The sequence below is a fragment of the Vulpes vulpes genome, chromosome 5 (genome assembly GCF_048418805.1).
Source record: "Vulpes vulpes isolate BD-2025 chromosome 5, VulVul3, whole genome shotgun sequence".
In the NCBI taxonomy this organism is placed as follows: domain Eukaryota; kingdom Metazoa; phylum Chordata; class Mammalia; order Carnivora; family Canidae; genus Vulpes; species Vulpes vulpes.
Window position 1 is genome coordinate 17,251,961 of NC_132784.1, and position 13,604 is coordinate 17,265,564.

At 39.5% G+C, this 13,604-nt stretch overlaps 1 protein-coding gene across 5 annotated transcripts in view; it reads left to right on the forward strand.

The window, feature by feature from the left end:
• Positions 1-13,604, forward strand: part of MGAT5 (alpha-1,6-mannosylglycoprotein 6-beta-N-acetylglucosaminyltransferase) — a 333,678-nt gene that overhangs the window by 215,226 nt on the left and 104,848 nt on the right. For all 5 annotated transcript variants that reach the window (XM_072757610.1, XM_072757608.1, XM_072757609.1 and 2 more), the window contains 3 exons: positions 1,921-2,090; positions 5,321-5,455; positions 11,586-11,719. In XM_072757610.1, the coding sequence (XP_072613711.1) occupies positions 1,921-2,090; positions 5,321-5,455; positions 11,586-11,719 (439 nt within the window). The remainder of the gene's footprint in view (positions 1-1,920; positions 2,091-5,320; positions 5,456-11,585; positions 11,720-13,604) is intronic.

The window sequence follows — 13,604 nt, forward strand, 5'->3', positions numbered from 1 at the left end:
AAAATATCTAAGTTTTACAGAGTTTTACTAAGTTTACACATAGTAGGTGGATATTCTCATTCCAAATCCCTTTTGCATATTGGAATAAAGCAAAGTACTATGCTAGTATCCTTGAGAAGTGGGATTTTTTTCCATGTGGGATAGGCAAATAACATATGTAAGATGGATAATGTTATGCAAAGCTATTGTAATCCTGAGTTTGAATGGGAAAGACCACTGTGAATTTATGATTTGTTTTTTCCTGGAGAAGAGAGAAATTTCCAGCTACCATTGAAATTTTCCATTGAAAATTTCAGGGCTACAGGAAGTGACTAACTAAAGTGTCCCCTCAGCATCAGACCTTGATCTTGAGATGCCATTTCCACTAAATGGTGTAAGAGGTTGTTGGAAAAATCATTGGTTAAGGTCTGAGACAGAACCTGTACATGAAGACCTGGGAACACCTATCACAGCAGAGAGCAAAGAAACTCTCAAGGGCTACTAGAACTGTGTCAGAAGAATTTTGAAGCCAACTTGAACAGCCTCCCATTGGCAAGATGGGACAGTTTGATAATCCATAAGGATAATAACTGCAGTTTATTGAAGCACATCTAATATACTTCTACCCATGATTTTATAATGATACCTGTAAAAAGCCTGTTGATGGTCATTAGAGTATGCTAAAAGAACACATTTCTTATTTTGAAAATTGATAAATAAAGGGCAAGAGTCAAATATTTACCAGACTTTTTCTATGTAAACTGTACTTCAGCAGAGCCAAAAAGTTGATGGGAGGCGGGAGGAGTTGTTTCTCTTCATAGAAGCATTCCAGCCAATAAATGCAGAAGGAATAATAGAATATCACCATTTTGCAACCCCTAGTGTGTGAATGCATCCAGTTAGTGATCATCACGAGCTGCAGACATCACCAGAGACCCCAGACGTTGTTTCCCCTAGTGGAAGTACACACAGTACTACCTATGAAGTAGCGTTGCCAAAAACATCAAATATGAATTTGATCATGCCTGCAGATCTAATGACTAATTTACTGTAAATACGAGGGACAGAAGAATGTGTTATGTAATGAACAAACTGCAAAGTGCGAGAGACTCTACCAGAACTACAACCAGTCTCTTTGACAAATAAATTAAAACTCTCCCCACCGCCAAAGGATGGGGGTAAAGGAGGCTAAGGAATAAATGAGATGATTCTAGTTAAAGCACTTTATTTGACTTCTGGCTTAAACAAGTGCACTTCAAAAAAGGAATAATTGAGGAAGTATAAACATTAACTAGATATTAAATGATATTAAGGAATTAATAGCTATTTTAGGGGTGATGGCGATGTCATGGTTATGTTTTTTAACTGAAAGTTTTGTTTCTTTTAGAGATACACACTCAGGTATTTGCAGATGAAAGGATATGATCTCCTGGATTTGCTTCAACATAAGCTGGGCAGGGAGGTTGGGAGAAAATGAGTGTGTACGTTAAGATTTACCCTGAGCTGCTAATTGTGAAATTTCTGTGATGAGCACATGGGAATCGACTGCATTATTATGTCTGATTTCAGATATGTTTGAAATTTTTTTATGTTCAAACCTTAACAGTGGTGGGGAAAAAAAAAAAACCCATTATCGTTAAATGATACTTTATTGCACTGGCTTACCCTCCTTGAATTCTGATTTCCCAATTATATCCTGCTTTTTAAAAACGGATTGTCCACATGTCATGTTCATAGCCATAAAAGGGACAGTAGTGACTTTATTTTCTTTCATTTCTTTGTACCTTCTAGAAAAATCTTATGCCATGTCGAGGTTTCATTAGAAAATAAACATCACTTTAGAACTGGTTGATTGCTTTTGATGTGTTACTATGGAGTTTGTACTTGGTTCAGTGGGAATCAATATATGCCTCTCCTTTGTTTTTGTTTTTTTTTTTTCAGGTCCTCGTTCACCTGGGACTCCTGACTAAGGAATCTGGATTTAAGATAGCAGAGACAGCTTTCAGTGGTGGCCCTCTTGGTGAATTAGTTCAGTGGAGTGATTTAATTACATCTCTGTACTTACTGGGCCATGACATTAGGATTTCAGCTTCACTGGCTGAGCTCAAGGAGTAAGGAGATTACTTTTCAATTTTAAAATCAGAATACAAAAAAGAAATTGTAAACTCTTAAAGCCCTCTATTAGTGTGTAATTTCTTGTGGAGGAAAATGAAAGTGATAATTCACTAAACAGGAGATAAGAAGATTATTTTCAGGAGCTAAATACATACACTGTGAAAAGGATAATATGTTTTCATTGTAGCTGCAGGCTCCAGAGGCTTCGTAAATGAATGCCAGAAAATTCAAAGTAAGGAGCTTATTCTTTGCTATTACAGGTGCTTCCAACATGTGCAGCACAAAACATTATTGACTTTCCTAATTCCCTGTCTCTTGCTGAAATTCATACCATTCCCTACTCAACTTCAAGCTTTCCAAATCTTAAACAGGGAAGGTTCCTGTTTATAATTTAATTTGGATAGAATGAGTTTCTTGAAAGCCCTGATCCAATCCTCTTTCAATAAAGCCAACTTTCCACTCTGAGTCTGTTAACTCTACCTGGCTTTTCTGTTTCCCTGCAGTCTGCTTCTGGCTCTAGCTCTCTCTTAATCTCTTATAGGTTGACACAGCTGGCTAGGCAGGAATGCTTAGCACCCCTTCACTCCTTTTGGTTAACTGCCCATGGAGACTTTCTACCCAGCAGCCAAGTTATCATGTTGCAGTATGTCAGATGTTCCAGAAGAAGTATCTTGAGTGAACATTCTAGAGATGGGTGTTAAAATATGTCCCACTCTGCTCCTATATTATTGTATGAGACATTGAAGCCCAGAGAGGTCACTTGTGTTAGGGCCAAGGTTTACACACTTGATTAGTGGCAATGTTGAGATGAAAGCAGTATTATCAAATGTCATTTTTAAAGATGCTATGTGCTAAAACTGTGATAAAAGCATCAGTTACAACAGTAGTGTCAGTGGCTAAGATGACCATAGTATTGATGACTCTTAATAGCTAAGTTTGCTGAGCACCTACTGTGCATCAGATACTAAGCGTTTTATATACTATTTACACAAAGTTGGAAGTAAGTGCTATTGCTCTCTGCCTTTTAAAGATGAGGAAACAGAGTTGTTTAAGAATACATGGAGAACAAGTGAGAGAGCCAGGATTTGAATTCTAGGTCTATCTGATTTCAAAGTCTATACTCTTGACCACTGTACTGCACTGCTCCTTTTGCCTTCTGACCCCCTAAATACCACCCTTGTCCCTTCAGCATGCTGCCGCCTGCTTGCTTTAAAACACATTATGTGCACGGCATGTGAGGTAGAGGCATTCATACGTTCAGCAGTCGTTCCTTCAGTGCTCTCTGTGTACCAGTTCTTGGTGTGGGATATACAGATGACCAGCATGTGTTCAAGGAAATGTCAATCTTTTGGTAATTACAGCTAATACATTGCATAATAATTACACTAATTGCAATGTGATTAGTACTAATTGAGGCATGGATGCTAGAATGTAAGCCAAGGGAGTACAGAAACAGTGAATATTGTTCCCCCACGGTTTACGTGGCACCTCGAATAGTGCCTAGCACCCAGTGTGTGCTTATAACTAGTTAACTTGAGCAAATAAATGAAGGGATGAGTTAAGGAATGAGTGAGTGGGTGAATAAATGGAAAACTGTGGGAACTCTAGGGATAAGTGTTCCCTAGGGAGATCAGAAGAGGCCTATTAAGGCTCTACCAGGGAGAGACTTAATTCCTTGGTCAAGAAGTCTGTAGGGTTCTTTAAGCACTGGTAACAGAACAAGATGTGTTTATTTAAGAAGATAATCATGCAAGCAACAAAGAGCAGTGGTTTCTGAACAGGCCTGAACATTAGAATCACCTGGGGATCTTTGTGGACTGCCAATGCCCAGAACATATCCCAGACTAATTAAATCACAACTTTTGGGGATGGGACCCAGGCACGAGTATCTCCATGCCTCTAGTTCATTCCAGTGTGCAGTCAGGCTTGGGAACCACTGAAGACAGGGTAGAGTAGGAGTCCACATACACTGGCACAGTGGGCCAGGTGCAGTCTTCTGTGTGTTTTTGTCAGTAAACTTCCATGGGAACACAGCCACACCTATTGTGGATCTATTGCCTGTGACTGCTTTTGCTCTACAAGGGCAGAGCGGCATGGTTGAGAGAGAGGATGTATGGTCTACAAAGAGGAAAGTATTTACTATCTGGCCCTGTGTAGAAATATTTTCAAGTTCCCAGAGAGAAATTGGTTATCCAGAACCTGATATTTTCAGAAGGCCCAATGAGAAGAGAAGGATACGTGAAGCCGTGGCAGGATGGAGCTACAGAGCAGAGTCCTGCTTTTATGATTCATTCTTTGAAGTTGATGGCCAGAATTCGGTAAAGGATGGTTATGGGACATGGGCAGGGGTAAAAGGCATCAATGATGACTGATTTCTGGGTGAGTAGAGGTGTGGTTTGGTGAGCACATTTTACTCCTGCACCCAAAGTTGGCATAAGATCAAATATGTCGATGCTGTCTGAGTGCAAGCGTGGGTTTGTATGGATGGGTTGAAGAGATGGGTGGCTCAAAGGAAGGGTAATGAAAAACTAGCTCAGTGCCAGTTACGTAATGCAGTCTAGTCAGAAGGAAACGTTTGACAGAAAAGATTAGGAAACAGTACAAGACAATATAAAAGTTTATGTTGTAGTGGCTAGAAATTAAAGACATTGAAGAGGTCAGGAGGGGCTGCAGTAATGAGAACAGGTTCTGTGGCAAAAAGCAATAGCTGAGTATCTAGTATACATTAGGCACTTTTCTTTTTAATACCTCATTTAAGCACCTGAAGAATCCCCGACAAGTTGCAATCCGTCTTTTCTGACCTAAATCTTGTTTTGTGGGCAGGTCATTGTTTTGTTTCTCATGAGGAGGAGAGACTGGAGAAGTTAGTGACTTATCTGAGATCTCACAGCTGCTCATGGAGCTAGATAATAGAGACTGATTAAGACCCGGCTCTTCCTTGGTTTCAAAGTGTGTGTGTGTGTGTGTGTGCATGCGCACACGCATGCATAAGTGCATGCGTGCACATACCTGCCCACACCACCGTTTACTTTTGCCAGAATCAGAATCAAGGCTCTGAATAGGCATCGATGGGTGGGCAGGATTCAGATAGGCAGCAGATTGGGACAGACTGTGCCATCCTCCCCGACAACACTATTGGGATGTTTATTTTCCTATTGATGTTGCTAAGTGTAGGATCTTGAAATAATTTTTTTTCTTTTTTGCCTCTCTTCTGCTCTTTTTCTAGGATAATGAAGAAGGTTGTAGGAAACCGATCTGGCTGCCCAACTGTAGGAGACAGGATCGTTGAGCTCATTTATATTGATATTGTAGGACTCGCTCAATTCAAAAAAACTCTTGGGCCATCCTGGGTTCACTACCAGTAAGTGCTACATGCTGTCCTAAAGTTGATAGAGGAGTTTGTTTGGTTTGAACAGGGGTAACATGGTTACAGGCAGAAAAAGCCTATCAAATATTGCCTGTTGGACTGTGGGAATAAGTTTCTCATTCCTAGTTGAAATTCACATTCTCCACAGTGACTTTTTACTTTCAAAGGCTATTCATTATTTTCATTGATTTCTGTTAAGAATAGAAAATAAGTGTCCAACCACTTCTTTACCTTCCCTGATACTCATCATTCCTCTCTGTGTGCCTACACCAGTCTCATTTGTTTAAGTAACAATTTGGATAAAATGTGGAAAATATCATTTCTTATGTTGCTCTGGTTTGAGATGATGACTCATTTCTCTTTCCCTTTCCCTCGTGAGCTGTCATTTTTGGAAGAAAAAGCTATGAATACCTTGTATGAATGTTGGGGTCTTGTACTTTTTAAGGCAAGACCCATGCTGAGAATGACCTGAATGCATACCTTTATCATTTTGAAGAACCCGTTGTTTCCCTCAGCGTGGTTTTGGGACCATGCTACACTGTTTGAAATGATTTTACATGGTATACAGTCATGGCATTAAATAACAGTGAATTATATAATGAAATTTATTAATCTTGCAGTTTTCCTTCAATCTTTCTACAAAGGCTTAGTTTGGTGCTGTGATACCTCCAACACATCTTATAATGCTTACATGCATTTTTAACAAAATAAGGGTAGTTGTCAGTTTCAGCCTTCAGGCAAAGTATCCAGTTTGAATTTAATAATAATTTTTAAAGAATAGAAATATGCTATTTTTGGTTATCTTCCCCTTACTGTAGTTGGTACTGGCTTTTATTTCTGGCCTCTAGAAGTTTCTAATAAATGTAAATAAATATATTGTATCTAAATGGTGACAGTGGTACATTTGGGTAAAAATCATGAAGTTAATACCAACCTGACTGATAGTGAATGTTGACTTATAGTTTCCAACCAATTTCCTAGAAGAACACTTGGAAAATCTTTCAAGTAATGTAACTTAGAAATCCCTCTATGTGTCACTTTTCTGTTGCATAAATAGATGTTTTGGCGTGTTCTTCTAATTTAACCAATAATTGAATCCTTAACAACTTGAACTAGGTCCATTTCAGGCTAGTTTATAGTTTAATATTATTTATTAAATTTAATCTCCAAGCCTGTGTCAGATTGCAAGTTCTTTAGTTGAAATTCAAAGTCAAAATAATCCTCTCCAATCTTATCCAAAACATAGTAGGGAAAACACCCATTGTCTGTAGAATTTTCTTGCTGTTTTCTTGCCAATAGCAATAATTGTCTCAATACTCAGGAACAGAGGGAAGGAATAGGTTGAGAAGAGACTGTGCACTTTTCATTTCCCTTTGGATACAGTTTCATAAAAAAGCAAAATAAAAATCTTGGTTTGGGCCAGGATAGCACTTTACCTTCTGCATCACATTATTCCTGTTTTTTTGGTTTGCTTTTTCCTTGAAATCTTCATACATCACAAGCCATCACATTTGTTCTCAGTTATGTGGAAATAACCACCTTTCTTTTTGGTTAATAAGCCATGTAAGTAAACAGTCTTTTTTTTTTTTTTTTTTAGCTACAGCATTAAAGAAAGAAAGAAAGAAAGAAAGAAAGAAAGAAAGAAAGAAAGAAAGGGAGAGCTATTGTTCTCTGGCATTTAGCAAATGGCAGGCATCTGGTAGACGTGCTAAAGGAAGAAGGCATTACGGGCATCCCTAGATTCACATATCCTCACCATTAAGAAGGGTTGTTTGGATGGAAAGATGTCCTCAGTGGTAGTGTTCAATTAAAAAGGATGATTTCATTATTAAAATGGTCACCACTGGTTGGTATTTGATTCTTATTGAATGAAGAGGGATCATCTCAGAGGAGTTTTATGGAAGGGTATAATATTTATCCTCCCTTTCTTTAATAAATCATCTACGTTAGTGATATTAGCTGGCAGGAGGTCCGTTAGGACTTTAGCCCTGCAGTCTTTGTTATGTGATGAAGCTAAGATTTCATCAAAAAACCAAGCAGGTCCTCCAGAAAGTTTCTTGCCCACTTCTTTTCCCTTCAAAGGCGAGACATTGTCAGAGCTCCCTGAATTCATCTTGGATGATTGTACATGGTAGGAGTTCCATTAAATGTAAAGATATCTATCATCTGATCTTTCATTTAGGAGCAAACCTTGAGTCCTGTCGATCTTGGGAAAATATTTGTAAATTCTTTCCAATTTATGTAGGGACCTAAGAAATTGAATTAAACATGTTTTCAGTGCTGGCATGCAACCAGTATACCACTAGGGACTGCAAAACTCATACCCATTTTGCTTCACATAAGATCTTTGCTGAGTATTGAGGACACACAGCAAAACGGGGTGCACATAGTGCAAGATATACTATGCTTTACATCTAACTCCAAATTAGAAGTAGGTTCTGGCAAGGGAGTTTTAAGCATCCATCTTATAGTAGTGTGGCTTAGAGCAAAGAGAATGTTCCAGGAGTCATTTGGCATTGCCACAGCAGTTCCTATTAGAAGGAGGCCAGCTGCCTTGGGCAGCAAGGCAAATATCTTTTTAAGTTATCAGTCTGTTCCTGATGTTTCAGACACACAAAAGACATTAGAGGAACTGCATAAATATTAACATAAACCCAGTTCCAAACACACAGCCGTAGAATGTGATTGAAAAAGGAAAACTATAATGTTAAACCTCTTCTGCTGTACACAGAGATCAGTCCCCTGCCTCTGGTTTATAAAACAAACCCAGGTCAGCTAAAAAATAGACAATTCCCCAAACAAAGCTTAAGTATGAGGATGTCGAATTACAAGTTTCTCAGACATTTGATCGTTCACTCTATAGCTCTCTGTTGGGAAGAAGCCCGACATCACATAGCACTGTATCAAAGTCCAGGCTTGCAGGCATTAAGCTCCCACCAGGTATCTTGACTCATCAGGGTTTGTCTTAATTATCTAAATTTAAAATAAAACCAATAAAACTCCCAAGTTAAAAATAAATCACAAGCCAAAGCTAGAAAGGAATATACCCTGTTAGAGTGGATTGCAAATGAGTAGAAGTAGCCAAAGCCTTCAAGACAAAGGTTCTTATGACAAGGCTGTCCCATTCTCCCTGCTGTGCCTGCATAGAGCCTGTAATCTTTGAGTCTCAGCCCTGGCCATTGGGCAGGAGCCCAGCAGCCCCACCTGTCAGCGTGTGTCCCTCGGTCCCTTCCTGCTCTGCAGCAGCCCTCTACAGAACAGGCACTGTCTTCCCTACTGTTCTCTGAACACTGCCGACTTCCTCAGAAGAAAATACAGTGGCTGTAACCAGTGGCTTTTGTATCTTATTTTAAAATATATGTTGAAGAGTTAATTAGGGGATTTTTATGTGAGTTTTTAATGTAAACTTTGATATTAAAAAACATATATAAGTTAAGGAATGGGGATGTTTTTTTAAGAGGATAGAAGGAATACCCCAAGCTATTCAAAGACTAGGGAAAACACACAGGGGATGCCTGTGGCTCAGTGGTTGAGCATCAGCCTTTGGCTCAGGGCATGATTCCAGATTCCAGGGATTGAGTCCCACATCAGGCTCCTTGCAAGGAGCCTGCTTCTCCTCCCTCTGCCTGTCTCTGCCTCTCTTTCTGTCTCTCCATGAATAAATAAATAAAGTCTTTAAAGAAAGGAAAACACACACTGGTTAGTATCTTGGCTCCCCAGCTTTCTTTTTCTCGAACTGTGGGCTCCCATTTCTGTCCATCTATTGGTTTTCAGGCAGATAACATATTCTTGAGGATAATTGTGAAAATTGTCACTGTGATGGTAGCATGTTCCTTGAGAGCCACACAGAAGTCCAAAATAAGGAAATGCTATCTGTGGTCAGCTTGTATTCCCTCCCGTCCTCTTTTCCTCCTTTCCTTGGGTAGACAAAGGGTGGTCATCTCATTAGAGATGACTAATGAGAAAATCATCACAGTAAAGTGGCAATTCACTATTGATTTTTCTGGAAAATCTAAACTGGTGTTTGCATTTTGTTTTTCTGAATCATACATTGGTGTAAAAAAAAAAAAGTTGAAAGAACGCCTTTAAAATAATTTGAAAAGGAGGAAAGAAACTTAATCCAGTACTTAAAACTCACTTGCCATTATCTGATTCTAAGATGTGGACTTTAATATTTATTTGCGTTTATGCTTACTGGTCCAGTAAGAGCCATTCAGAAGTATTGTTGATGTATAACCACAGAAACCAGACTTCATTGGCCAGACACAAGCTAAATTTATATCAATGTTTGGAGGATAACTGATGAATTTAAAAAATAAGTTAATTAATAATGAAGGTTTCAGCATTGATTTCTGTTTCAGCATTGATTCTTGCTATTGGTAGTTGTTTCTGTACTCTAAAGCAGTGATCAATAGGCTCTGTCAAGACCATGTAGTAAATATTTTAGGCTTTGCTGGCCACATGGTCTCTGTGGCAACTCCTGAAGTTCTCTGTTACTGAGTGAAAATAGCCATAGACCTAAGTAAACAATTAGGTGTTGCTATGTTTAAATAAAACTTCATATCTGAACAATGAAAAGTGAATTTCAACTAATTTTCATGTCACAAAATATCCCCCCACCCTTTTTTTAAACTAACAAAGATCATTCTTAGTTTACAAGCCACACAAAAATAGGTGGTAGACCAGATTTGGGTGACCCAGTTTGAATACTTTGTTGGAAGAGCCAAATTAAACATCTTCATTTTTACATCTTCAGGCTCTGGAAGAAAGCAATAATGCTCTGGTACTGTCAAGAACATAAAATCAACACAGCTGATTACATGAGATTCTAAACTCTACCTAAAATTAAATACTCTTATTAATTGATGAACATGCTAAATGATTGTTGAAAGAGCTAAGGCATGCCATATGCTGTAAGGAGAGTAAGGCCTCTATCTTAGTCCATTTGGGCTGCTCTAACAAAATTCCACCAACTGGGTGGCTTAGAAACATTTATTGCTCACAGTTCTGGAAGCTGAAGTGCAAGATCAGAGTTCTGGCATAGTCGAGTGAGGTTCTCCTTCCTCCAGGTCTCAGACTTCTTGCTTTGTCCTCACCTGCTGGAAGGAACAGGGAATTCTGTGGGGTCTCTCTCATTTCTTTTTTAATTAATTTTACTTATTTTAGAGAGAAAGTGAGCCAAGAGCAGAAGGGGCAAAAGGACCGGGAGAGAGAGAGAAGCCTAAGCAGACTCTCTCCTGAGCATGGAGCCCAACATGGGGCTCTATCCCAGGACCCTGAGATCACGACCTGAGCCAAAATCAGGAGTTGGACAATTAACCGAGTGTGCCACCCAGGCAGCCCTGTGGAGTCTCTTTTATAAGAACACTAAACCCATTCACGAGAGCTCCACCTTCACGACTTAACCCCCTAGTGCCCCATTTACTAGTGCTGTTACTTTTGGGGTTAGGATTTCAACCTAATTCGGGAGGGGAATACAAATATTCAGACCACAGCCACTTCTACAAACAGTAGTTCTTTGTTTCTTCAACAACCCTTCATTAGGCACCACTGTATGCTCAGCCCTCGTTAGGGGTACAGCAGTAAACATGGCAGTCTGCAATGCCAGCTCCTATGGGACTTTATATTTTGCTGGTATTTGAGCAATCTTCTGTGACTTGTCTGTCAGCTAATCTGAAGCAAAACATATGTATGTGTGATGGCTCAGCCTCAGAAGTCACACATGGAGATGTTTGGTATATATATTCCATAGTTTCTCACTTCCTGCCCACCAGTGTTTCTGATTAAAAGTGTTCTCCATTTTTGGTAGTCCTTGAAGGAGGGGTTAGAGTTTTTACCTTTTTTTCTTAAGATTTTATTTATTTGTTTGAAGGAGAGAGAGAGAGAGAGAGACCGAGCATGAGTGGGGTTGCGGGGAGGGGGGGAGTGGGTAGAGGGAGAAGGAGAAGCAGACTCCCCGCTTAACAGGGAACCTGAGACAGAGCTCCATCCCAGTAGCCTGGGATCATGACCTGAGCTGAAGGCAGACACTTTACTGACTGAGCCACCCAGGTGCCCCAAGTTTTTACCTTTTGAACTTTGGGGTCAAGACTGTAGTTTTATCAACATTGCTTTCTCCTTTCAGGTGCATGCTCCGAGTCCTGGATTCATTTGGTACCGAGCCAGAATTTAACCATGCTAACTATGCCCAGTCTAAAGGCCACAAGACGCCCTGGGGCAAATGGAATCTGAACCCGCAGCAGTTTTATACCATGTTCCGTGAGTATTCTCGCTTCACCTCTACTTTCCAGAATGCTACCGAAGGCAAACGGGAAAGGAAACTAGAATGGGTATTTTGGGTTATGAGTCTCTGGGCTTTTCGCTGTAGAAATGTGTGCTGTGGAACCTTTCCCTTGGGAATAACTGATTTGTTCTTGTTGTTTAATTGGAATTGAAAGGCCATGTGAGCATTTTGTGAAAAGCCTTAGAAGCATCCTGAAGGAAAAAAAAATGTTCAATATGAAGTATCAGTAAAAACCATTTGAGAAAGGACTTTGTGTGGATTCTGGATTAGCAGGTTCTAAACACATTTCATTCTGCAAATGGCCCACTTGATTACTTGATTACTGATGAGAAATGAGCTCTTTCATGTAGATAGATTTTTCCAGACAAAAAGTCTTAATTATTTAAGCATCAACCCTTGTAAAGAAAAAAGTCAGCTTTTTTTTTAATGAAACTATTTTAAACTCTTTTCCATACTTAATCAGCTTTTAAGCACTAGCCCAGAATGAAATTTCATGTGCCCTCGTTCACAAGGTGTCATTGTTGCCAACGGCAGTGATAATTTCAGGAGGTGTTGTCACAGATACTTAAAAAATGGTGAATTAACTGACCTCAACAGTGGGGGTTTCGCATTTTTCTGTTTCTGTAACATTTCCTTTCACGCATTCACCATTCCTTACTGCTGTTATGAATTTACCGCCTCTGGCCTCATTTCCTTAATAATTAGCTGAGGACTGTGAAAGAAACTCCCACATTTGGTAATGATCGTGCCCAAAATAAGCTTAGAGTTTAAGTCCATAGGCCTTGGTGTTGAGGTGAAGTCCTATTCTGGAAATGTCACATTAAGTTAAACATGACTTCATTTGGATGCTCAGTTTGGGGAGTTCCCATTTTCCAGAGTTGTCAGTATAATTTTAATCCCAAGATTTTCATCATAGAATTAGTATCTGAGATGTAAATCTGTTTCCTTTGTTAAAGCCCAACAGACCCATGGCCTACTTTTTCTCTGTGTGGGTGCCCCTCCTCCTTGTATGTAGTCACCTGAAGATGACCCTTTTCTCATGTTCACTAAAATAACAGAATACATTGGACAAATCTTTGCATGTGATGTATGAGACAATAGAATTAAGGGTTATAGCAATCGGAAGGTAGTGATTTAAAACTCAGCTCATGGTCACATGTTCTTTTCAGCTCAGAAGGATTTTTAAGAGCATGTTATATGTATGGCAGACTTTTTTTTTTTAAAGATTTTATTTATTCATGAGAGACAGAGACATAGGCAGAGGGAGAGGCAGGTTCCCTGTGGGGAGCCTCATATGGGGCTCTAGCCCAGGACCCCAGGATCACAACCTAAGCCAAAGGCAGACGCTCAACCACCGAGCCACCCATGTGTCTGACATTATTATTGTTCCTGGAGCTCTATCATCCTGCTATTGTAACCTGTCTTGGGCTCACAGTTTAGAGGACAAACTAATAAATGGCACGTTGGGTGACAAATAGCTGGCCAGTATGGTAAGGCATGATTGGAGTTAGCCTTTGGTTTGACTTTATTGTATAACTCTTGAGGGGCTGGAATGAGGTGGTACAAAATAATGTTAGAAGTGACCTCTTCATTACATCAGATGAAAAATGTTAGATGTTTCTAAAAAGGCCAGAACAGCCTGAATGATATGCTATATGTATGTCTTCTACAAGATGGCGTTGCCTCGTATCTTGGGAGTAGAAATAGGAAGTGTTTCCAGAAAGTATAAAGTTCTCTGCGAGAATGTTGAAATTCAGAGTCCTAAAAACCCATTTTGTTCTCCACGAATGGAGGATTTCAACAGTGTTGATTAACTAAATTGAAAGAAATTCATTGCTTAAAATGTAACTAAAGATGAAA